Below are 21,049 nucleotides of genomic sequence, written 5' to 3'. Positions count from 1 at the left end.
GGGAGGGAACCATCAGATGGAAGATCTCTCCCCTCTCTCCCCTTCTCCCCTTTCTGTGTAACTGACTTGTAAATCAACTAAATCTTTTAAAAAACTTTCTGAACATAAGGTCCAAGTTCAAGAACATTTGTAATTGATATCAGACATTTAGTCTATCCTATCAGGCACTAAAAGCTGCTGTCCAGCCTTTTTCCAAAAAAAATTTAATTAGTTTATTTGAAAGGCACAGCATCAGGGTTGATGTTGTCATACCTAGACCATCTTCTACTGTTTCCCAGGCCATAGCAGAGAGCTGGATCAGAAGTGGAGCAGCTGGTACCTGAACTAACACCCATATGGGATGTCAGCGCTGCAGACCGCAGCTTTATCCGTCATGCCACCGTGCTGGCCACCTGTTGTATTTGAGCTCTTTATATAGTCTGGTTTTAACCCTCTATCCATTCCATAGTTTGCAAATAAATTATCTCATTCTATTGGATGCCTCTTCACTTTGCTGAATGTTTCTTTTCAGTGGAGAAGCTTCTTAATTTGATTTAATCCCCTTTGTCAGTTTTGGCTTTGATTGTGCCTCTGGGGACTGTTCCAAGAACTCTTTGCCTATGACAATGTCTTGCAGAGTTTTTCCAGTGTTCTCTAATAATTTAATGAGATCAGGCCATAGATTTAGGTCTTTAATCCATTTTGAGTGGATTTTTGTGTAAGGCAGGGGACTTGCTTCATGCTTCTGCATGTGGAGATCCAGTTTCACCAGCACCATTTGTGGAAGAGACTGTCCTTGCTCCAGGGATTGATTTTAGCTCCTGGGTCAAAGTTAAGTTGGTTGTAGATGCCTGGGTAGATATCTGGCATTTCTATTCTGTTCCATTGGTCTATCCACCTGTTTTTGTACTGGTGCCAGGCTGTTCTAACTGCCCTGTAGTATGTCTGTTGTTTTTTTTTTTTAAGATTTGTTTATTTGAAAGAGTTATACAGAGAGGAGAGGTAGATATAGGTCTTCATCTACTGGTTCACTACCCAATTGGCCGCTAGAGCTGCACTGATCCAGAGCCAGGAGCTTCCACTGGGTCTCCCACATGGGTGCAGGAGCCCACATGGGACCTGGGCCATCTTCCACTGCTTTCCCAGGCCATAGCAGAGAGCTGGACCAGAAGTGGAGCAGCCGGATCTCGAACTGGTGCCCATATGGGATGCTGGCGCTTCAGGCCAGGGCATTAATGTGCTGCACCACAGCACCAGCCCCCTGTAGTATGTCTTGAAATCTCGTATTGTGATACCTCTGGGTTTGTTTTAAGCTGTATAAGATTGCTTTAGCTATTCAGAGTCTCCTGTGTTTCCATATGATTTTCAGCATCAATGTCTCTGTATCTGAGAAGAATGTTCTTGTATTTTTGATAGGTATCACATTGAATTTGTCAATTGCTTTTGGTAGTATGGACATTTTGATGATATAGATTCTTCTAATCTATGAACATGGAAGATTTTCCTTTTTGTGTGTGTGTGTCTTTCATTCTTCAATGTTTTGTCTTTGACATCCTGGTTAAATTTATTCTAAGGTATTTGATTTGTTATTTGAAACTCAGAAAGGCAGAGGTGGAAGGAGAGAGGTCTTCGATCCGCTGGTTCACTTCTCAAATGGCTGGAGCTGTGCCATTTCTGAAGCCAGGTGCTTCTTCCAGGTCTCCCACGGATGCCCAAGGACTTGGGCCATTTTCTCCTGCTTTCACAGGTGGTAACAGAGAGTTGGATTGGAAGTGGAGCATCCGGGACTTGAACTGGTGCCTATATGGGATGTTGGTACTGCAGGCAGTAGCATTACCCACCGCCGCAGCATTGGCCCTGAGTTCCAATAAGCTCTTAGTGGAGTCTTTTGGATCTCCTATATATAGAATCATGTCATCTGCAAATAAAGGTAGTGTGACTTCCTCCTTCTCAGTTTGTATAACTTTGATTTTTTTTTTTTTCCTAATGGCTCTGTCTAAATCTTCCAGAAACATATTGAATCGAGATGGTGAAAGTGGACATCCTTGTCTGGTTCCAGATCTCAGTGGGAATGCTTCCAACATTTCTCCATTCAATATGATCCTGGCCGTGGGTTTGTCAAAAATTGCCTTGACTGTGTTGAGGAATGTTGTTTCTATATCCCATTTGCTTAAAGTTTTAATCATGAAAGGTTGATGTATTTTATCAAATGCTTTCTCTGCATCTATTGAGATAACCATATGGTTTTTGTTTTTCAATTTGTTAATGAGATGTATCACATTGATTGCAAATGTTGAACCATCCGTGCATACATGGATAAATCCCGTTTGATCTGGGTGAATGATTTTTCTGGTGTGTTGGATTTGATTGGCTGCTACTACGGTGAGGTTTTTTTGCATTTAAATTTTTCAGGGAAACTGGTCTGTAGTTTTTTATCTCTTTCAGGTTTAGGAATTAAGGTGATGCTGGCTTCATCGGAGTTTGGGAGGATTCTCACTTTTCATTGTTTTGAATAGCTTGAGTGATTTGGAGTTAGTTCTTTAAATGTCTGGTAGAACTCAATGTTGGGAAGGTCTTTATGACATTCAATTTCTGTCTTGCATATTGGTCTCTTTAGGTTTTTGTTTCTTGTCTAATTTTAATTTTCCTACTATTTTTATGTATGGTTTGCTATTTTCTAGTCCTTGAGATGCATTGATGGCTCATTGCTTTGGTGCCTTTCTAAATTATTGATATAGGCACCAATTGCTATAAACTTCCCTCTTAACACTGCTTTTGCTGTATCCCAAAAGTTCTGATATGATATATTGTCATTTTCATTCATTTCCATGAATTTTTTAATTTCTGTTTTGATTTCTTCAGTGACCCACTGTTCATTCAGGAGCATGTTGTTCAGTCTCCATGTGTTTGCACATGTTCTAGACTCTTGGGTTATTGATTTCCAGCTTCATTCGATTGTGGTCAGAGAAGATGCATGGTATGATTTTGATTTTGATTTTGTTTGAATTTGCTGACACTTGCTTTATGGCCTAGTATGTGGTCTATTCTAGAATAAGTTCCATGCACTGGTGAGAAGAATGTATTCTGCAGCTGAAGGATGAAAACTTCTTTATCCATTAGGTCTATTTGGTTGATAGTATCGAATTAACTATTTCCTTTTTGATTTTCTGTTTGGTTTATCTGTCCATTGTCAAAAGTGAGGTATTGAAGTCCCGCATTACTATTGTGCTATTGTGTTGGAGTCTCTATCCTTTTATATCCACTAAAATTCTTTTTTTTTTTTTTTTTTGATAGGCAGAGTTAGTGAGAGAGAGAGAGAAAGGTCTTCCCTCCTTTGGTTCACCCCTCAAATGGCTGCCACGGCCGGTGCGTTGTGCTGATCGGAAGCCAGGAGCCAGGTGCTTCCTCCTGGTCTCCCATGCAGGCGCAGGGCCCAAGCACGTGGGCCATCCTCCACTGCACTGCCTTCCCCAGGCCACAGCAAAGAGCTGGACTGGAAGAGGAGCAACCGGGACAGAATCTGGCACCCTAACCAGGACTAGAACCAGGGGTGCCAGCGCCGCAGGCGGAGGATTAGCCTAGTGAGCCGTGGCACCAGTCTAAAATTCCTTTTCAATAGCTAGGTACCCTGTAATTTGATGCATGCATGTTTACAATAGTCACATCTTCCTGTTAAGTTGATCCCTTAATCATTATATAGTGCCCATATTTGTCTCTTAACAGTTTTTCTGTTATTTTTGTCTGATACTAAGCTGGCTACATCAGCTGTTTTTTGGTATCTGTTAGCATGGAATATCTCTTCCCATCCTTTTACTTTCAGTCTGCATGTGTCTTTGTTGGTGAGATGTGTTTCTTGTAGGCAGCAAATAGATGGGTCGTGTTTTTTTAATCCATTCAGTCATTTTAACTGGAGAGTGTAGTCATTTATATTCAAGGAGACTATTAATAAGTAATGACTTCACCCTGCCATTTTCTCCGTAAATATTCCTAACGTTTACTTTGGATTTCCTTTGTGCTTTCACTGGGAGGTTTCCTGCCTTCACCTTCTTCCATAGTGATGACCATGTTTCTGTGTTTGTGTGCAGCAATTTTCCATCTCTGTTTGTTGTGGAAGGTCGTCATTTTTCCTTCTTACATAAATGAGAGCTTTGCAGAGTATAGTATTCTTGGTTGACATTTTTTTTTTCTCTTACGCCTTGTGCTATATCTTGCTGTTCTCCTAGGCTGTAGGGCTTCTTATGAGAAGTCAGCTGTGAGTCTAATTGGAGATCCCCTGACAGTAATATAGCATTTGTCACATGCACATGTTAGAAATTTTTCTTTGTTTTACTGTGGAGAGTATGACTACAGTGTGTCTTGGTGAAGATCTTCTCTGGTCATGTCTATTAGAAGTTCTATGTGCTTCTTGTACTTGGACATCCTTTTCTTTCCCCAAATTAGGGGAAAGATTTCTGTAACTATTTCACTAAAAAGGCCTTCTAATGTGTTCTTTCCACACTTTGGTGAACTCCTAAAACCTATGTTGGGTCACTTGATAGTATCCCATAAATCTCCAACAGTGTTTTAGTTTTTCTAATTTTTTTTTTTTTTTGGTCTGTCTGTAAAATTCCCAGAGATTCAGAGATTTGTCTTCTAACTTACAAATTCTTTCTTCTGCCTCACTGAATCTGTTAAGGCTTTCCATTGTATTTTTTGTTTGATCTGTTGAATTACTCATTTTCAATATTTTGTTTTAAATTGAGGTTTTAAGAGAAATCAAATTTTCATGTCTTGTATGGATTTCTTTAGTTTGGATTTGCTTCTGATTACTTCTGAGCAGTGGTATGATAATTTTTTTGAATTCTGTTTCTGGTGTTTCATTAGTCTGTACACTTTTCACATTCTAGTGCTGAATTTTTGTGTTCTTTAGGGGTGTCATGTTGTCTTATTGCTTCTTGAATTGCTGTGTTTATTTTTAGGCATTTGTGGAGATACTTGGTTTTTTTTTCCCCCTCTGTGATGGCTTTTTATCTTCGGACTATGCCTGTGTGATTTAGTGGATCGTCTGCTGTTCCGGTGAATACCCAGAGGCGTGTTCTGGGTGTGGTCAGGGAGCTCTGTTTAGTGCTCCAACATGAGGGGAGTGTCCACGGTGGGCGTGGTAAATCTACCCTCCCCCCCAGAGGTGGGGTTTGTTCAGTTCTGTTGGTGTAGTCTTACAGTCGCCTCCTTTCCTCCAAGGAGACCAATGGCTGGGTGCTAGGCCTAGTGGGTACAATATTTATCCCTGCTACCACAAGAACCACATGAAGGATCTGTGCAGTTCTTGAGCATGGATTCTACAGCAATGACACTCGCCAGGGAATTGGAGCCCAGAGTATGTGGGGCCACCCACAGTGAATGCCCTAGGACCCAGCCATACCCTGTGCTGTCGCACACAGCCACAGTGTTTTCACAGTCCCAGCACACAAGGCTCTCGCAGTCATGAGCACCCAGCCTCCTGTCAATTTTCCCAGCCAGACCCAGGTGTCTCCTCTCGGCTGGCTGCTGGGCAAGCAGACATGAGCTGGAACAGCTGTTCGGTATATCCAAAACGGCACCCATCCTCTCTAGGCTAGTTACAGAATGCCACTGCCAGGTGTTCTGGGAGAGAGAAAACAGCCCCACTTCTTTCTTCTAGGTTTACAGGTCTACTGTCCCTGATTGATTGAGCTCCAAGGTTGACTCATGCTTGGCTCTTCCCGCAATTTTATCACTCGTGGCTTGGGATGCTGTAGTCTGGTCTCGTCTCGATCCAAAGCTGGTGCCGAGGCACTCGGCTGTTAGGGTTCTGAGTTGTACACCTGCACACCTTCCACGTAGGTTCACAGTGTCCCTCTAGTTTGTATGGAGTTTCCTCTGCCATTTTAGCCTGATCTCTTCCCTGAGGTTTCACACTCTCCACTTTTTTAAAACTCTTTTCCCCTAGGCCAGAGCAGTAAAGTCATTCCCTGTTTTACTTTCTTGAACTCCTCAACTCATTACTTCTTAAGGAAATCACTCAGATGCAGTAGCCAGTTTAAGAGAATTCAAAGAAGCACACATCTATTAACAATGCTGAAATTTATAAATGGATACAACACTAGACAGTTGCATTCCACAGACATGATTAACTTGCATTTCTGTGAACAGGAATCTCCAGCATGGGGCCCAGTTTTCTACAGTCTGTAGACCTTTAGAATGGCTCAGAGATAACAAAAGGCACAAATAACCCAGAATGGTTTACAGACCTAGTAACTCTGCATTTCAAAATCTTTCACAATTTCTTCTATGTGATTCTTAGTGCCTATGAGGATTCATTCCAGTGTGTAGGAATTCTGAGTTTCTCCCTTGGGGAGAAATTACAAAAAAGTGGCTCACTTGGTTAATCCTCCGCCTGCAGCGCCGGCATGCCCTATGGGTGGCGGGTTCTAGTCCCGGCTGCTCCTCCTCCAGTCCAGCTCTCTGCTGTGGCCCGGGAAGACAGTGGAGGATGGCCCAAGTCCTTGGGCCCTGCACCCGCATGGGAGACCAGGAGGAAGCACCTGGCTCCTGGCTTTGGATCGGCGCAACGCACCGGCCTTGGCGGCCATTTGGGGAGTGAACTAACAGAAGGAAGACCTTTCTGTCTTTCTCTGTCTATAACTCTGTCAAATGAAAAATAAGTCTTGGATTTCAAAAAACTTCTTGCACCAAAATAAACTTACCTTTTTAGTTCTGTTTTTCTTTGAGTACCCTCACATCTTTGCATTGATCCCTACAGTCAAACTATTATTTGCTTTATCACGTGTGGGCTAGGTTGTTGCTGGGTTTTGTACATTTTCCTCTCAGGGACCAGTAAAGGCCCTGAAAACTCCGTACTTTGAGATCTCTAAACTGTACTCCAGATCAATGCTGTCCTATAGATATGATACGAGCTATGTATTTAAATTTTCTAGTATTCGTGGATTTTAAAAACATCATTAAGGCTGGCGCCGCCACTCAATAGGCTAATTCTCCACCTTGTGGCGCCGGCACACCAGGTTCTAGTCCCGGTCGGGGCGCTGGATTCTGTCCTGGTTGCCCCTCTTCCAGGCCAGCTCTCTGCTGTGGCCCGGGAGTGCAGTGGAGGATGGCCCAAGTGCTTGGGCCCTGCACCCCATGGGAGACCAGGAGAAGCACCTGGCTCCTGCTATCGGATCAGCGCGGTGCGCTGGCCGTGGCGGCCATTGGAGGGTGAACCGATGGCAAAAGGAAGACCTTTCGCCTGTCTCTCTCTCTCACTGTCCACTCTGCCTGTCAAAAAAAATCCTTAAAATACAGTGCACACACCAAGAAATGTACTTTAAGCATACAAATCAGTGAGTTTTGCTGTCCTCTAATTATAACCAATACCCATGTTAAGAATAAAGCACGACTAGTATATCAAAAGTCCTCACTAGTCCCCTCTCTACTTCCTTTTTCTGATGTATAAAACAAGAGTATATTGTCACTTACATGGTATGATTCAGTGAAGCCATATTTATAACAATTATCAAATGAACTGAAATCCACATGATTTGTATTCACTGTATATCTTAACTACCACATGTAAGAGAAAGCACATTTGTCTTTTTGGGTCTGGTTTATTTCACTTAGGGTAACCTCCCTTTGCATCCATTTTGCTGCAAATGTTAGGATTTCATTCTTTTTCATGGCTGAGTGATATTCCACAGTGTATATGTCCTACATTTTCTTTTATCTAGTCATCAGTTAATGGACCTCCAGGTTGATTGCATATCTTAGCTTTCCTGAATTGAGCTGCTAGAAGCATGGGAGTGCAGGTAACTCTGTCATGCTTTTATTTCTCTGGGATATACTCCCAGGAGTGGGATAGATGGATCATACACTAGATGTTGTAAGTTTTCTGAGGAATCTGTTGTCTTCCATAATTGTTGTACTAGTTTACATTCCCTCCAACAGGGTATTAGGGTACCTTTTTTCCATATCCCTGCCAACATTTTTTTAAAGACTTATTCATTTTGAAAGTCAGTTACAGAGTGAGAAGGAGATGGAGAGCTTCCATATGCTGACTTGCTCCCTGCATGGCTGCAACAGCCAGTGCTGGGCCAGGCCAGCTTCACTTGGGTCTTTCACATGGGTGGCAGGGTCCCAAATGCTTGGGCCATCTGCTGCTGGTTTTCTCAGGCCATTAGCAGGGAGCTGGATCAGATGTGGAGCAGCTGGGATACAATCTGGTGCCCAAATGGGATGTTGGCATTGCAGACAGTGGCATTACCTGCTATGCCACAATGCTGGCCTGAGCATTTGTGTTTTGATTTTTGGATGATACTCATCCCCACTGGGGTGGGGTAATACCTCATTGAGATTTCTAGTTGTTTTTCCATGAGGGTTAGTGAGCCTATCCTGAGCATTTTTTCATGTGTCTGCTATCCATTTGTATTTCGTCCTTTGAGAAGTGCCTGTTCATATATTTGTCCATTTCTTAACTGGAATGCTTGTTTGGTTGGAGTTTTTTTTTTTTTTTTTTTTGAGCTCCTTATATATTCTGGATATTAATCTTTTATCAAATGAATAAGCTGTAAACATTTTCTCCCATTCTGTGGTTGCTTCTTCGCTTTTTTTTTTTTTTTTTCTGTAGAAGCTTCTTAGCTTGATGTAATTCCTTTGTTTTGCTTTTGTTGCCTTTGCTGCTGGGGTCTTACACAAGAAGCCTTGCCTAGGCTAGCGTCTTGCAGTATTTCCTCAGTTTTTCCCATAGTAATTTGATCATTTCAGGTCTTGGATTTAGACCCTTGATCCATTGTGAGTGGATTTTTTAAGAAAGATTTTATTAGAGTTAGAGACCGAGAAAGGGAGAGACAGAAAGGTCTTCCTTCCACTGGTTCACTTCCCAGATGGCCACAACGGCCAGAGCTGAGCTGTTCGAAAGCCAGGAGCCTTCTATGGGTCTCCTGTGTTGGGCCAGGAGCCCAGGACACAGCAGAGAGCTGGATTGGAAGAGGAGCAGCCGGAACTTGAATTGGTGCCCATATGGGATGCCTGCGCCGCTCAACCCACTATGCCATGGTGCCAGCCTGTGAGATTATTTTTTTATAGGGCATGAGGTTCTATTTCAGAATTCTGCATATTGAAATCCAGTTTTCCTGACATTATTTGTTGAAGAGACTTTTTGTTTGATAGGCAGAGAGAGAGAGACAGAAGAAGGTCTCCCTTTTTCCGTTGGTTCACCCCCCAAATGGCCGCTAGGGCCAGTGCGCTGCACTGATCCGAAGCCAGGAGCTGGGTGCTTCCTCCTGGTCTCCCATGCGGGTGCAGGGCCCAAGCACTTGGGCCATCCTCCACTGCCTTTCCGGGCCACAGTAGAGAGCTGGACTGGAAGAGGGGCAACCGGGACAGAATCCAGCGCCCCAGCTGGGACTAGAACCCGGGGTACCGGCACCACAGGTGGAAGATTAGCCTATTGAGCCACAGTGCTGGCCTATTCTTGGACTTTCTATGAATTTTGATCTAAGCTATTGTTTAACAGCATTTGCCAGCCAAGAGCTGATATCCTGTAAGGAGTGTTATCTAACATAGACTTCTCTCTTCTCTGGCTCCACTTCTCTTTAAGAGCAGCTTGAAGGGGGCATCTGTCCTGGTGGCTAAGACACTCGCATCCCACACTGGAGTGCTTGGGTTCTATGCCTGACTCTGGTTCCTGTTTCTGAGCTCCCGCTAATGCAGAGCCTGGAATACAGTAATGATAGCTCAGGTGGTTGGGTTCCTGGCTCCCAGCTTTGCCCTCGACCTGGGGTAAGTATTGGGGAATGAACCAGTGAATGAGAGCTCTATTTCTGTTTTTTCTGACTTGCCTCATAAATTAATTTTGAAGTCTGTTGAAATGGAGGTGGATTATTCTGTTTTGTATACTGGGAACATTGAATTTTACTGTGAATTTTAGAAATAACAAATCTCAGAGATTGAATATTGTGTTTGGTATATTTGCAAGTAAAATACTTGTTGCAGATGGTAACTCCATAAAAACAAAATGCTCTTTAAAAAACTGGCTTGTGGGGCCGGCACTGTGGTATAGCAGTTAAGGCTGCTGCCTGCAGTGCCAGCATCCCATATGGGTGCCAGTTCGAGACCCAGCTGCTCTACTTCCGATCAGCTCTCTGCTATGGCCTGGGAAAGCAGTAGAAGATGGCCCAAGGCCTTGGGCCCCTGCACCCATATGGGAGATGTGGAAGAAACTCCTGACTTCAGATTGGCACAGCTCCAGCCATTGCGGCCATCTGGGGAGTGAACCATCAGATGGGAGACTCTCCCTCTCTTTCTCTGCCTCTCTTCTCTCTGTGTGTAACTGACTTTCAAGTAAAATAAATAAATAAACTGGCTTGTGGAAGACCTCCATTTCCTTGCTGCGGAGCTAAACTGGTTCATGCTTTCACAAGATCAGCCACACAACCATGTTACATGTATGTGTATGAATACATGCACACTTAATAAAAATCAAAGTTAATGATTACTTTTCATCCTATTGTTATAGAAAAATATGAATAGTTAACAGATAACCCAGGGATTGTTGTTGAGGCATAGTGGGTTAAGTTGCTGCCTGTAATGCTGGCATCCCATATGAGTGCCAGTTCAAGTCCCAGCTGTTCCACTTCCAATCCAGCTCCCTGCTAAAGGCCTGGGAAAGCAGTGGGAAATAGTCATGGTGTTTGGGATCCGGCCACCCATGTGGGAGACCTGGAAGCTCTGCTTTGGCCTGGCCCAGCCTTGGCCATTTCAGCCATATGGAGAATGAACCAGCAAATGGAAAATTTGTGTGTGTGTGTCTGTCTGTCTCCCTCTCTGTAAATCAGAAATATCACACTGCCATTATTTAAAATGATGGCATCTTAAAACAACCTCTTTGTATATTGACGGGCCTCATTATATTTTTTTGTTAGAAACTGAGAGGATGAATATGCTTATCATTTGCCTGAAGCAGCCTGTTGTTATCAGCAAGAAGGAGGTGATGAGAATAGAAATCCACTTTGACTTAGAGCTCACCGTATCACAAGCTGCCATTCAAGCCTTAGGAGAAGACAAACAGGTAGCAGATTTAATTCTTATTATTTGAAAATGCGTTCATGTCTCTTACATTTCCTTGTTGACTTTTGATCGATGTGAATGTTGGCTCTCAAAATCCTTGTTCTTAGTGCCCTGTGAAGAGTTGAGTGTTCTGAGTTCTGATCCCACTTCTTCCTTTTCCTGTGTCATTCTTACCTGTGTAGCACTCAGGCCCTCCTAATGGGCCTCAAAGTGCTAATTCCCTTTTCTGTGCACTGTGGGAAGCTTTTCTGGGGTAACATCACCTCTCCACCACTTCCTGAGGTCCCAAGGACATTCATTATGGTTCTCTTGGCACTTCTCTCTGCTTCTCCTGTTCTTGGGTTGAATTATTAGGAATAGGATTTCTTTATTTTTTAAAGATTTATTTATTTGAAATTCAGAGTTACAGAGAAATCTATCTGCTTATCCACTCCCCAAATGGCCAGAGTGTGTCCAGTCCGGAACCAGGAACCAGGAACCAGGAGTTTCTTCTAGGTTTCCTTCATGTGTGCAGGGGCCCAAGTCCTTGGGCCATCTTCCGCTGCTTTCCTAGATGCATCAGCAGGGAGCTGGATCAGAAGTAGAACAGCCAGGACTTAAATGGGTGCCCATTTGGGATGCCAGCACCTTAGGCTGTGGATTAACCCTCTGTGCCACAGCACTGGCTCCAGGAATAGGATTTCTTGGAGATTTTCAAAGTTCTATCTATTGGTCTTGCCTTGAAGAAAGATAGCTGGGGTTTCCATCTCTGTCTAGGATTCCTATGTCCAAGAACAAGCCTTAATCTATCACAGATGACAGCAGTGCAAAGACATTTGTGACAGGAAGACCTGCGGTATGGTGGTAATGGCCAACTGGAGTTGAACAAAGAAGTCAGAGACCTGAGAGAGCAAGTCTTGGCCAATTTCCTTTTGTTTTGAATTGTATGTGAAGGCATTTTATACACAATAAAGGGTCCTTGAATATGTACTAAAGACTCACCTTGAATGAAGAGATCATTTCACGGATGAGAATGAGAAATAAGTTACAGGAGAACCAATCACGTAAGCTCCTCCCCCGATCACACTGTGTGTGAATTGGACTGCCGGATACGTTTACCTTTTCCCTCAAACCATATCAGTGTCCATGTGTTTCCACACTTCACGAAATGAATAAAATGGTTTGGGAAGAGAATGGAAACTTGTGTGTGGTTAAGCCACAGTTCCTAGCACTGAAACTCCTTGAGAAAGAAATTGGAATCGAGGATCCTACAGCTGGGAGCTCGATACAGACTTGTCAGAGACAGACTCAGTTCCTGAGTGCAACAGGGATTAGAAATAACCAAGAGGGTTAGACGTGGGCCAGAGAAGAGACTGTGAAGATACGAGGGGAGAGAAGTTAAGAGCAGGTACCAGTCAGCCAGCACTGGACTTGGAGGGAGGGGGTATGGAAGAACCAAAACCAGTATAGTCCTACAAGAGAGGAGAAACTGAAGACCAGCCTCTTCTCATTCATCACTGTGCTGTGTTCTAAGCTTTAAACTTTCCTGGACATTTTTAAAGGCTACTTTTAAAATTATGGCTTATTTGCTTTTATTAGAGACAAATCTTCCACCCACTGGTTCATTTCCCAGTGATGTCTGCAGTAGCCAAAGTTGGAGCAGGCTGAAGCCAGGAGCCCAGAGCTTGGTTCAGGTCCCCCATGTGGGTTGCAAGGACCCAAGCACTTGAGCCATTACTGCTGCCTCCCCAGGTGTGCATCAGCAGGAAGCTGGGTGGGAAGTGGAGCAGCCTGCACAGGTGACTGCTTTTAAAGGTCACATGGCTTTGGGCTTGTGTTTCAGGTGTTGCCAGACCAGATGAAAACCTCCCAGGAAATTCCTTCTAAATTTGAGAAAGATGACACTGGGGTTCTTAGTAGCCACGATGGAGAGGCAGGTATGTGGGGAAGTGACAAAACTCTGACTGAACAATGATGAAAGCTAGCTTGGAAGAAGTCACTGAACACCCAGCATCATATCAGTTTGAGCATGATAGTGCCCCTGGAGAAGATCTGCTCAGAGCCTGGAATCATTTCCCCCACTTCAATATGTATTTCCTCTGGGTCCATTGGAAATGACAAAGGAGAGCAAATGCTGAGGGTAGCAGGGAGCAGGAGGTGGGGTTTGAGAGTCTTGTCTTCCCTCCAAGTCAGCCTTGGTCTAGATTGGACACATCTTTTCAGTTATGTTCCATGGTTGGTTTTTCGGATTTGCCATTTGAGGCAGGACCTAATTACCAGCTCTTACCAAAGAATGGTACAGTGCCCGAGGTGTGAAATCCGTGACGGGCAATCCAGTATGCAGTGTAATGCATGCTTATGTTTTTAAAATTGTTTTTGTGCATGCTAATATTATGTGACATTCTTTTCTCTCTCTTGGTTTTAAAGATTTATTTGTAATTTTCAAGAGTTAGGGAGAGATTCAATCTGCTGGTTCACTACCCAGATGGCCACAATGGCCACCATTGGCCTACACTGAAGACAGGAGCTTCCCTTAGATCTCCCATGTGTGTGGCAAAGATCCAAGCACTGGGGGTATTTCCCACTATATTTCCTAGGTCATCAGCAGGGAGCTGGATGGGAAGTGGAGTAGCCCATATGGAGTGCCAGCATTGCAGGTGGTGGCTTTACTTGCTATGCCACAATGCCAGTCCCATTCTTCTCTCTTTGTGCAGAGCAGGCAGAAGAATCCACCAACCAGGTGAAAGCCATGATTGCTGAAGATGACCGTTGCCTAATAACTCTCCCCATTAATGACAATTCCCAGCTGCCTGTGAGTATGGGGGTGTTGGGAGCCAGCTGGGATCTGGGTCTACAGGGATGGTGATAGGAGGAAGCTGCCTCTGCTTACAAGTAGGACATTTTTTTCTGGCCAAACTATGAATGTTTTGAGCCTCCCTTTCTGTAGATGAGTTTTGCCTACTGGGTTCTTGAGTGCTCTCCTTTCCTTCAATGTGGCTTTGCTACAAAATGCATGACTTGGTTGTCCTCTGCCTCATCCCTTCATTTGGGATCTGGACACTGAATGTCTGAAACTCACATAGAGAAGAGTATGAATGTGCTGTCAGGATTTTGTTGTCAACAAACACAGGATTTTCTTTCACATATATTTATTTTTAAGTATCTGGGAAACTGCTTCTACAGCAGTGCCAATGCTGTGAGATGTTTTGTCTCGCTTTTCTGAGAGCGGATATGAATTTTTTGAAATAGCTTACAGCCATTTGGAGCAGCAATTTCATTTATTTAAGATTTATTTATTTGAAGGCAGAGTTAGATCATGAATGAGAGAATGAGAATGTCTCTTCCAACTGGTGGTTCATTCCCAAATGGCTGCAATGGAGCCGGGCCAGGCTGAAGTCGGGAGCCTGGAACTCCATCTGGTCTCCCACATGGGTGGCAGGGCCTCAAGCACTTCCACTGTCTTTGGCTGTTTTCCCAGGAGCATCAGCAGGGAGCTGGATCAGAAATGGAGCAGCCAGGACTTGAACTGGCACTCACACTGTGGGGCTGGTGCAGCAGGTGGTGGCTTCCCAGCCATGTCACAATGCTGGCTGAAGCAAACTCAGTTATTAGTGAATGAAGAGCCTGGAGTCTTAGTATTCAATGGATTTGCTTCTCTTGTAGGATTTAAAGTAGTTCCAAATGACTGAACACATGGACTTCATAGGTACCATAATCCTCTTGTCTTTCTGCAGCCAACAGAAACTGCTGATCATTCACCTGAGAGAGTGCAGCTGGACAAGGCACAGGACGGTGAGATTTTCTTCTATCGTAGACTCGAGTGGTCTGCTTGTTCAGATGCCTACTTAGATGTTTACCATTTTTTGTCTTTAATTTTTGTCTCTAGAAGTTACTTCAGCGCATGAGTATTCTTCAGATTTGCAAGAATCGCCAGTTAATAATCAGACTCCTGAAGCAAGTGACAAAACGAGGTAAGTGGCGTTCAATGCTGATGAACCACAGGGAGCATAGCTGACACGAGCCTACAGGCCCTCAATGGAGGTTTTCTCCCACTCCTGCATGTTGTCACCCCCCACTTAAGGAGAGAGCACTGTGTTTTCTGAACACTTTCTAGGTTTATTTATTTGAAAGGCAGAGTGACAGGCAGAGATGTTTCATCCACTGGTTCACTCCCCAAATGGCCACGATAGCCAGGGTTGGGCCAGGCTGAAGTCAGGAGTCAGACACCATCTGGGTTTCCCACGTGGTTATCAGGGGCCCAAGCACGTGGACCATCTTCTGCTTTCCAAGGTGCATTATCAGGGTGCTGGATCAGAAGTGGAGCAGCCAGGACTCGAACCAGCATTCAGATATGGCATGCCGGCATTGCAAGTGATTGCTTAGCCCGCTGTGCCACAACACCGGCCCCTGGAGAGCACTTCGGAGTAGTGTGGGCGAGTTCTGCTGATCCATGGCCCCATAATCAATATATCCCAGGGTTACCTTTGGCAGTAAAATGCTGAATTTGAGATCAAAGGACACAAGATCAGTGTGAAAACCTCACTTTCCTTTCTGTATGCCAATAGCAATTTGATATTTAAATAAAATCTACACCATTTACAATAGTGTTAACAGCATAACAGCGTTCTTGGATTAATCTCATGGATTTGTTAGCCTACACAAACACATTGAAAGCCACAGCATTGCTGAGGGATGTTAAAATATAAACAGACAGCTGTGCTCTTGTGATACAAGACTTACAAGATTGGTTCAGGTTCCTCCAGAACTGACCTGTGGGTTCAGCATAACCCCTGACTCAAATCCTCAATTTTTTTTGTAAAGATTTATTTATTTGAAAGTCAGAGTCACACAGAGAAGAGAGAGAGAGAGGTCTTCCATCTGCCGGCCCACTCCCCAGTTGGCTACAATGGCCGGAGCTGTGCCAATCAGGAGCTTCCTCCAGGCTTCCCACATGGGTGCAGGGGCCCAAGGACCTGGCTATCTTCTGCTTTTCCAGGCCACAGCAGAGAGCTAGGTCAGAAGAGTAGCAGCTGGGATTAGAACCAGCACCCATATGGGATGCCGGTGCTTCAGGCCAGGGCGTTAACCTGCTGCACCACAGTCCGGCCCCCTCAAATGCTTTGTTTTTTTTAATGAAACTGATGGAGCAAGCATTGTGGCATTGGGGGTTAAGCTGCCGCCGCCTGTGATGCTGGCATCCCATAGGGGCACAGGTTTGAGTCCCCACAGCTCCACTAACTAACCAGCTCCCTGCTAACGGCTTGGGAAAGCAATGGAAGATGGCCCAAGTCCTTGGGCTCCTGTACCCACGTGTGAGACCTGGAAGAAGTTCCTGGCTCAGCCTTGACCATTGAAGCCATTTGGGGAGTGAACAAGTGGATGGAAGACCTCTCTCTGTTTCTTCCTCTTTCAATGTAACTCTGCCAGGTTTTCCAGATTTTTTTATTTGAAAGTCAAACTATTTCTAAACTTCTTGTGGAAAATTAAAGGACCTTTTAATAGTCAATTTTTAAAAAAGATTTAAGAGGCAGAGTTCTAGACAGAGGGAGAGACAGAGAGGTCTTCCATCAGCTGGTTCACCCCACAGATGGCCGCAGTAGTCAGAGCTGGGTGGATCCCAGGAGCCAGGAGCTTCTTCTGGATCTCCCACATGGGTGTAGGAGCCCAAGGACTTGGGCTATTGTCCACTGCTTTCTCGGCTTATTAGGGAGCTGGATCGGAAGTGGAACATCCAAGACTTGAACCGGCACCCGTATGGGATGCCAGCACTGCAGGCGGAGTCGGGGCCTACTATGCCACAGCGCCACCCCAAGTGCTAGGGGGCATTCTCCACTATTTTTCCTAGGTCATCAGCAGGGAGCTGGGTAGGAAGTGGAGTAGCCCATATGGAATGCCAGCATTGCAGGTGGTGGCTTTACCTGCTACGCCACAGTGCCAGTCCCATCCCTTTCTTACTGTGTGCAGAGCAGGCAGAAGAATCTACCAACCAGGACACCTGTGACCCACATCAGAGTGCCTCCACGTGATGTCCATCTGGGTCTGACTGCAGCTTCCTGCTAATGGAGGCTATGGTGCTACCTCAAGTCATTGGGTCCCTGCACCCACGTGGGAGCTGTTGCAGGCATTTAGGAAGTGAACCAGTGGATGGGAGTTCATTCCTCTACCTCTCAGGAAAAAAATTCTTTTAAGATCACTGTTAGGCCGGCACCGTGGCTCACTAGGCTAATCTGCCTTGTGGCGCTGGCACACTGGGTTCTAGTCCTGGTCGGGGCGCCGGATTCTGTCCCGGCTGCCCCTCTTCCAGGCCAGCTCTCTGCTGTGGCCCGGGAGTGCAGTGGAGGATGGCCCAAGTGCTTGGGCCCTGCACCCCATGGGAGACCAGGATAAGTACCTGGCTCCTGCCATCGGATCAGCGCAGTGCGCCGGCCGCAACGCACCGGCCACAGCGGCCATTGGAGGGTGAACCAACGGCAAAGGAAGACCTTTCTCTCTGTCTCTCTCTCTCACTGTCCACTCTGCCTGTCAAAAAAAAATCACTGTTAGAGTGAAAAGATAGGCCTCACCTTTGCAGAAAACATTTGAAAAGCATATATTTGATAAAGGGCTTATATCTGAAATATATTAAGAACTCTCAAAAAAAATTTTTTTTTGACAGGCAGAGTGGACAGTGAGAGAGAGAGAGAGAAAGGTCTTCCTTTGCTGTTGGTTTACCCTCCAATGGCTGCCATGGCCGGCGCGCTGCGGCCAGCGCACCGCGCTGATCCAAAGGCAGGAGCCAGGTACTTATCCTGGTCTCCCATGGGGTGCAGGGCCCTTGGGCCATCCTCCACTGCACTCCCGGGCCACAGCAGAGAGCTGGCCTGGAAGAGGGGCAACCGGGACAGAATCCGGTGCCCCGACCAGTACTAGAACCTGGTGTGCCGGCGCCGCTAGGCGGAGGATTAGCCTAGTGAGCCGCGGCGCCAGCGAGTGAACTCTCAACATTTGATAAAGGTAAAACCAAAGGAAAGTATTAGCAAAATATTTAGAGTTCCTTCACAAAGGAAGATACAGAGGGCAGATAAACATATGAAAAATTACTTAATATCATTAGTTATCCAGGAAATTTAAATAAAAACTGTAATTAGATGCACTAAACATGTTAGAATGGCTACAATTAGGTTGTGCCACCTACTGGTGAGAAATATAGAGCAACTGGAACTTAGATATTTCTAGTAGTTTCTTAAAATGTTAAATATATACCACCCCCCTGACCTACTAAGCTATTCTATATTTCCCAAGAGAAATGTCAGTGTATGTCCACACATTGGAATGCACATGAATGTTTATAGCAACTTTATTTGTAGCAGTGCCAAACTGGAACCAACCCAAATATCCACCAATAGATGAGTGGTAATCACAGTTTGGAAATCCATACACTGGAATACGACATAGAAATAAGAATGTTTGATACGTGTCATGTGAATGAATCTCGGAATGATCACGCCCAGTAAAAGAAGCTTGACCAGAAGAGTACATATTAAATAGTTCTATTACGTAAAACTCTGGAAAACGCAGACTAACCTATAGAGACAGAAATTAGATCAATGGTTGCCTGTTTTTATTGTAAGAACACAATGTGAGATCTACCTTCTTAGCATGTTTTTGAAGTTGAAAATATGGTATTTTTAAAAAATTTATTTGAAAGTCAGAGTTGGAGAAGGAGAGGCAGAGAGAGAAATCTTCCATCTGCTGATTCTGTCCTCAATTGGCCAAAACAGCTGGAGCTGCGCCGATCTGGGGCCAGGAGCTTCCTCCGGGCCTCTCACACAGGTGCAAGGTCCTAAGGACTTGGGCAATCTTCTACTGCTTTCCCAGGCCGTAGCAGAGAGCTGGATGGAAAGTGGAGCAGCCGGGACTTGAACTAGTACCCATATGGGATGCTGGCATTGCAGGCAGTGGCTTTACCCACTACACCACAGCACTGACCCTGGAAAATACGGTGTAAAGAGAGGGGGAGAGACAGATCTTCCACTGAAGGGTTCACTCCCCAGATGGCTGCAATAGCCAGGGCTGAACCTGGCTGAAGCCAGGAGCCAGAATCTTCATCCAGATCTCCCATGTGGGTGGCAGGAGCCCAAACACTTGGGCTGTCTTCTGCTTTCCCAGCTAATTAGCATGGATCTGGATCAGAAGTGAAGCAGCCAGAACATGAACGTATTTGAAATGCTGACGTCACAGGAGGTGGCTTTACCTGCTACACCACAATGCTGGCCCCTGCTGTTGTTAATTATAAGCCCTAGCATATGACTTGAACTTGGTCTTATGTAACTGACATTTTATTCCCTTTGAATAGCAATTCCTCAATTTCTCTTCTCAGTATTTGGTAGCCTGTTTCTATGAGTCTATTTCGGATGCCTCATATAAGTGGAATCATGTAGCACTTGTATTTCTGTGCCTGGTGTATCTCAACACAGTGACCTTCAAGTTCATCCAGGGTGTTGTGTAGGGCTGGATTTCCTCCCTCTTTTAGCTGTGTAGTATTCTGTTATGTATAAATACCTCATTTTCCTTGACCGTTCAAGTGCTAATAGGCACTTAGGTTGATTTTGTATCTCAACTGTTGTGAATGCTGCTGCAATGAATGTGGGAGTACAGACATCTCTTTCATATACAGATGTCAGCTCTTTTATTTTTATTTACTTGAAAGACAGGGTTACAGAGAGGTAGAGTAAGCAAGGTCTTCTCCTTCTGCTGATTCACTCCCCAGATAGGTGCAACAGCCGGAGTTGAGCTGATCTGAAGCCAGGAGTTTCTTCTGGGTCTCTCATGTGGGTTCAGGGGCCCAAGGACTTGGGTCATTCTCTGCTGCTTTCCCAGGTGCTAGTGCAAGTTCAGGGAGATGGATTGGAGGTGGAGCAGCTCGAACTCAAACTGGCGCCCCATCCCATAGGATGCTGGCACTGCAGGCTGGGGATTTAACTCGCTGAGCCACAGTGCCAGCCCTTGATGTCAATTCTTTTGAATATATATGCCAATAGTAGGATTATTGGTACATGAATTCTATTTTTAATTTTTTAAAGAACCATAAACCTATTTTCCATAGCAGCTGTACTATCTTACATTCCCACCAACCTGTATGAAGTTTCCAATTGCTTTATCTCCTTGCCAATACTTACCCTTTGTTGTTTTTATTTTGATAACATCAGACCGTATGTCTGATAGGATAATAATCCAAAACATATAAGTACAGCTCAATAGCAAGGAACCAAACAATCCTAATAAGAAATGGGCAAAGAACTTGAAAAGATAGTTTTCCAAAATAGATGTACAAATGGCCAACAGGGGCTGGCGCCGTGGCTCACTAGGCTAATCCTCCACCTAGCGGCGCCGGCACACCAGGTTCTAGTCCCGGTCGGGGCGCCAGATTCTTTCCCGGTTGCCCCTCTTCCAGGCCAGCTCTCTGCTATGGCCTGGGAGTGCAGTGGAGGATGGCCCAAGTGCTTGGGCCCTGCGCCCCATGGGAGACCAGGAGAAGCACCTGGCTCCTGCCATCAGATCAGCGCGGTGCGCCGGCCGCAGCGCACCGGCCATGGCGGCCATTGGAGGGTGAACCAACGGCAAAGGAAGACCTTTCTGCCTGTCTCTCTCTCACTGTCCACTCTGCCTGTTAAAAAAACAAAAAAACAAAACAAAACAAATGGCCAACAGGTATGTGGAAAGGTGGTCGATGTCACTGTTGAGGAAAAGCTTTTGTGGAAAGCCCATCCCCCACCCACCAGGGTGGTTGCAAGTAGAAGTGGCATGAACCGCACGGCGCTTGGGCATTGCTGCCACTGCCTTTCCCTGCTTTCTGAGCCTGGCAGACAGGGGCTTCACAAGGATTTGTTTTTGCAAACTGTTACTGCCGGCCAGAGAAGCTATGGACCTAGATTGCATGATAGGTTTGCAGAATGGGTACGTCCTGGTCACTGGTTCATGACTGGGCAAAGCACACATGAAGGAAGCCCAAGTTGGGGCTGTGAAGCCGAGAAGGAGGCGGCTCATGGTTGTA

The 21,049-nt window shown here is 45.1% G+C and overlaps 1 protein-coding gene across 6 annotated transcripts in view; it reads left to right on the top strand.

Annotated features, from left to right (window-relative positions):
- SYCP2L (synaptonemal complex protein 2 like) overlaps positions 1–21,049 on the top strand; it is a 131,323-nt gene that overhangs the window by 28,798 nt on the left and 81,476 nt on the right. For all 6 annotated transcript variants that reach the window (XM_089333402.1, XM_089333399.1, XM_051855852.3 and 3 more), the window contains 5 exons: positions 10,893–11,038; positions 12,860–12,953; positions 13,731–13,828; positions 14,751–14,808; positions 14,903–14,987. In XM_089333402.1, the coding sequence (XP_089189528.1) occupies positions 10,893–11,038; positions 12,860–12,953; positions 13,731–13,828; positions 14,751–14,808; positions 14,903–14,987 (481 nt within the window). The remainder of the gene's footprint in view (positions 1–10,892; positions 11,039–12,859; positions 12,954–13,730; positions 13,829–14,750; positions 14,809–14,902; positions 14,988–21,049) is intronic.

The sequence above is a fragment of the Oryctolagus cuniculus genome, chromosome 5 (assembly GCF_051225735.1).
Source record: "Oryctolagus cuniculus isolate XC-2025 breed Fujian yellow rabbit chromosome 5, ASM5122573v1, whole genome shotgun sequence".
In the NCBI taxonomy this organism is placed as follows: Eukaryota; Metazoa; Chordata; class Mammalia; order Lagomorpha; family Leporidae; genus Oryctolagus; species Oryctolagus cuniculus.
Note: the sequence above shows the minus strand (reverse complement) of the source record. Positions and strands in the feature narration are given on the sequence as shown.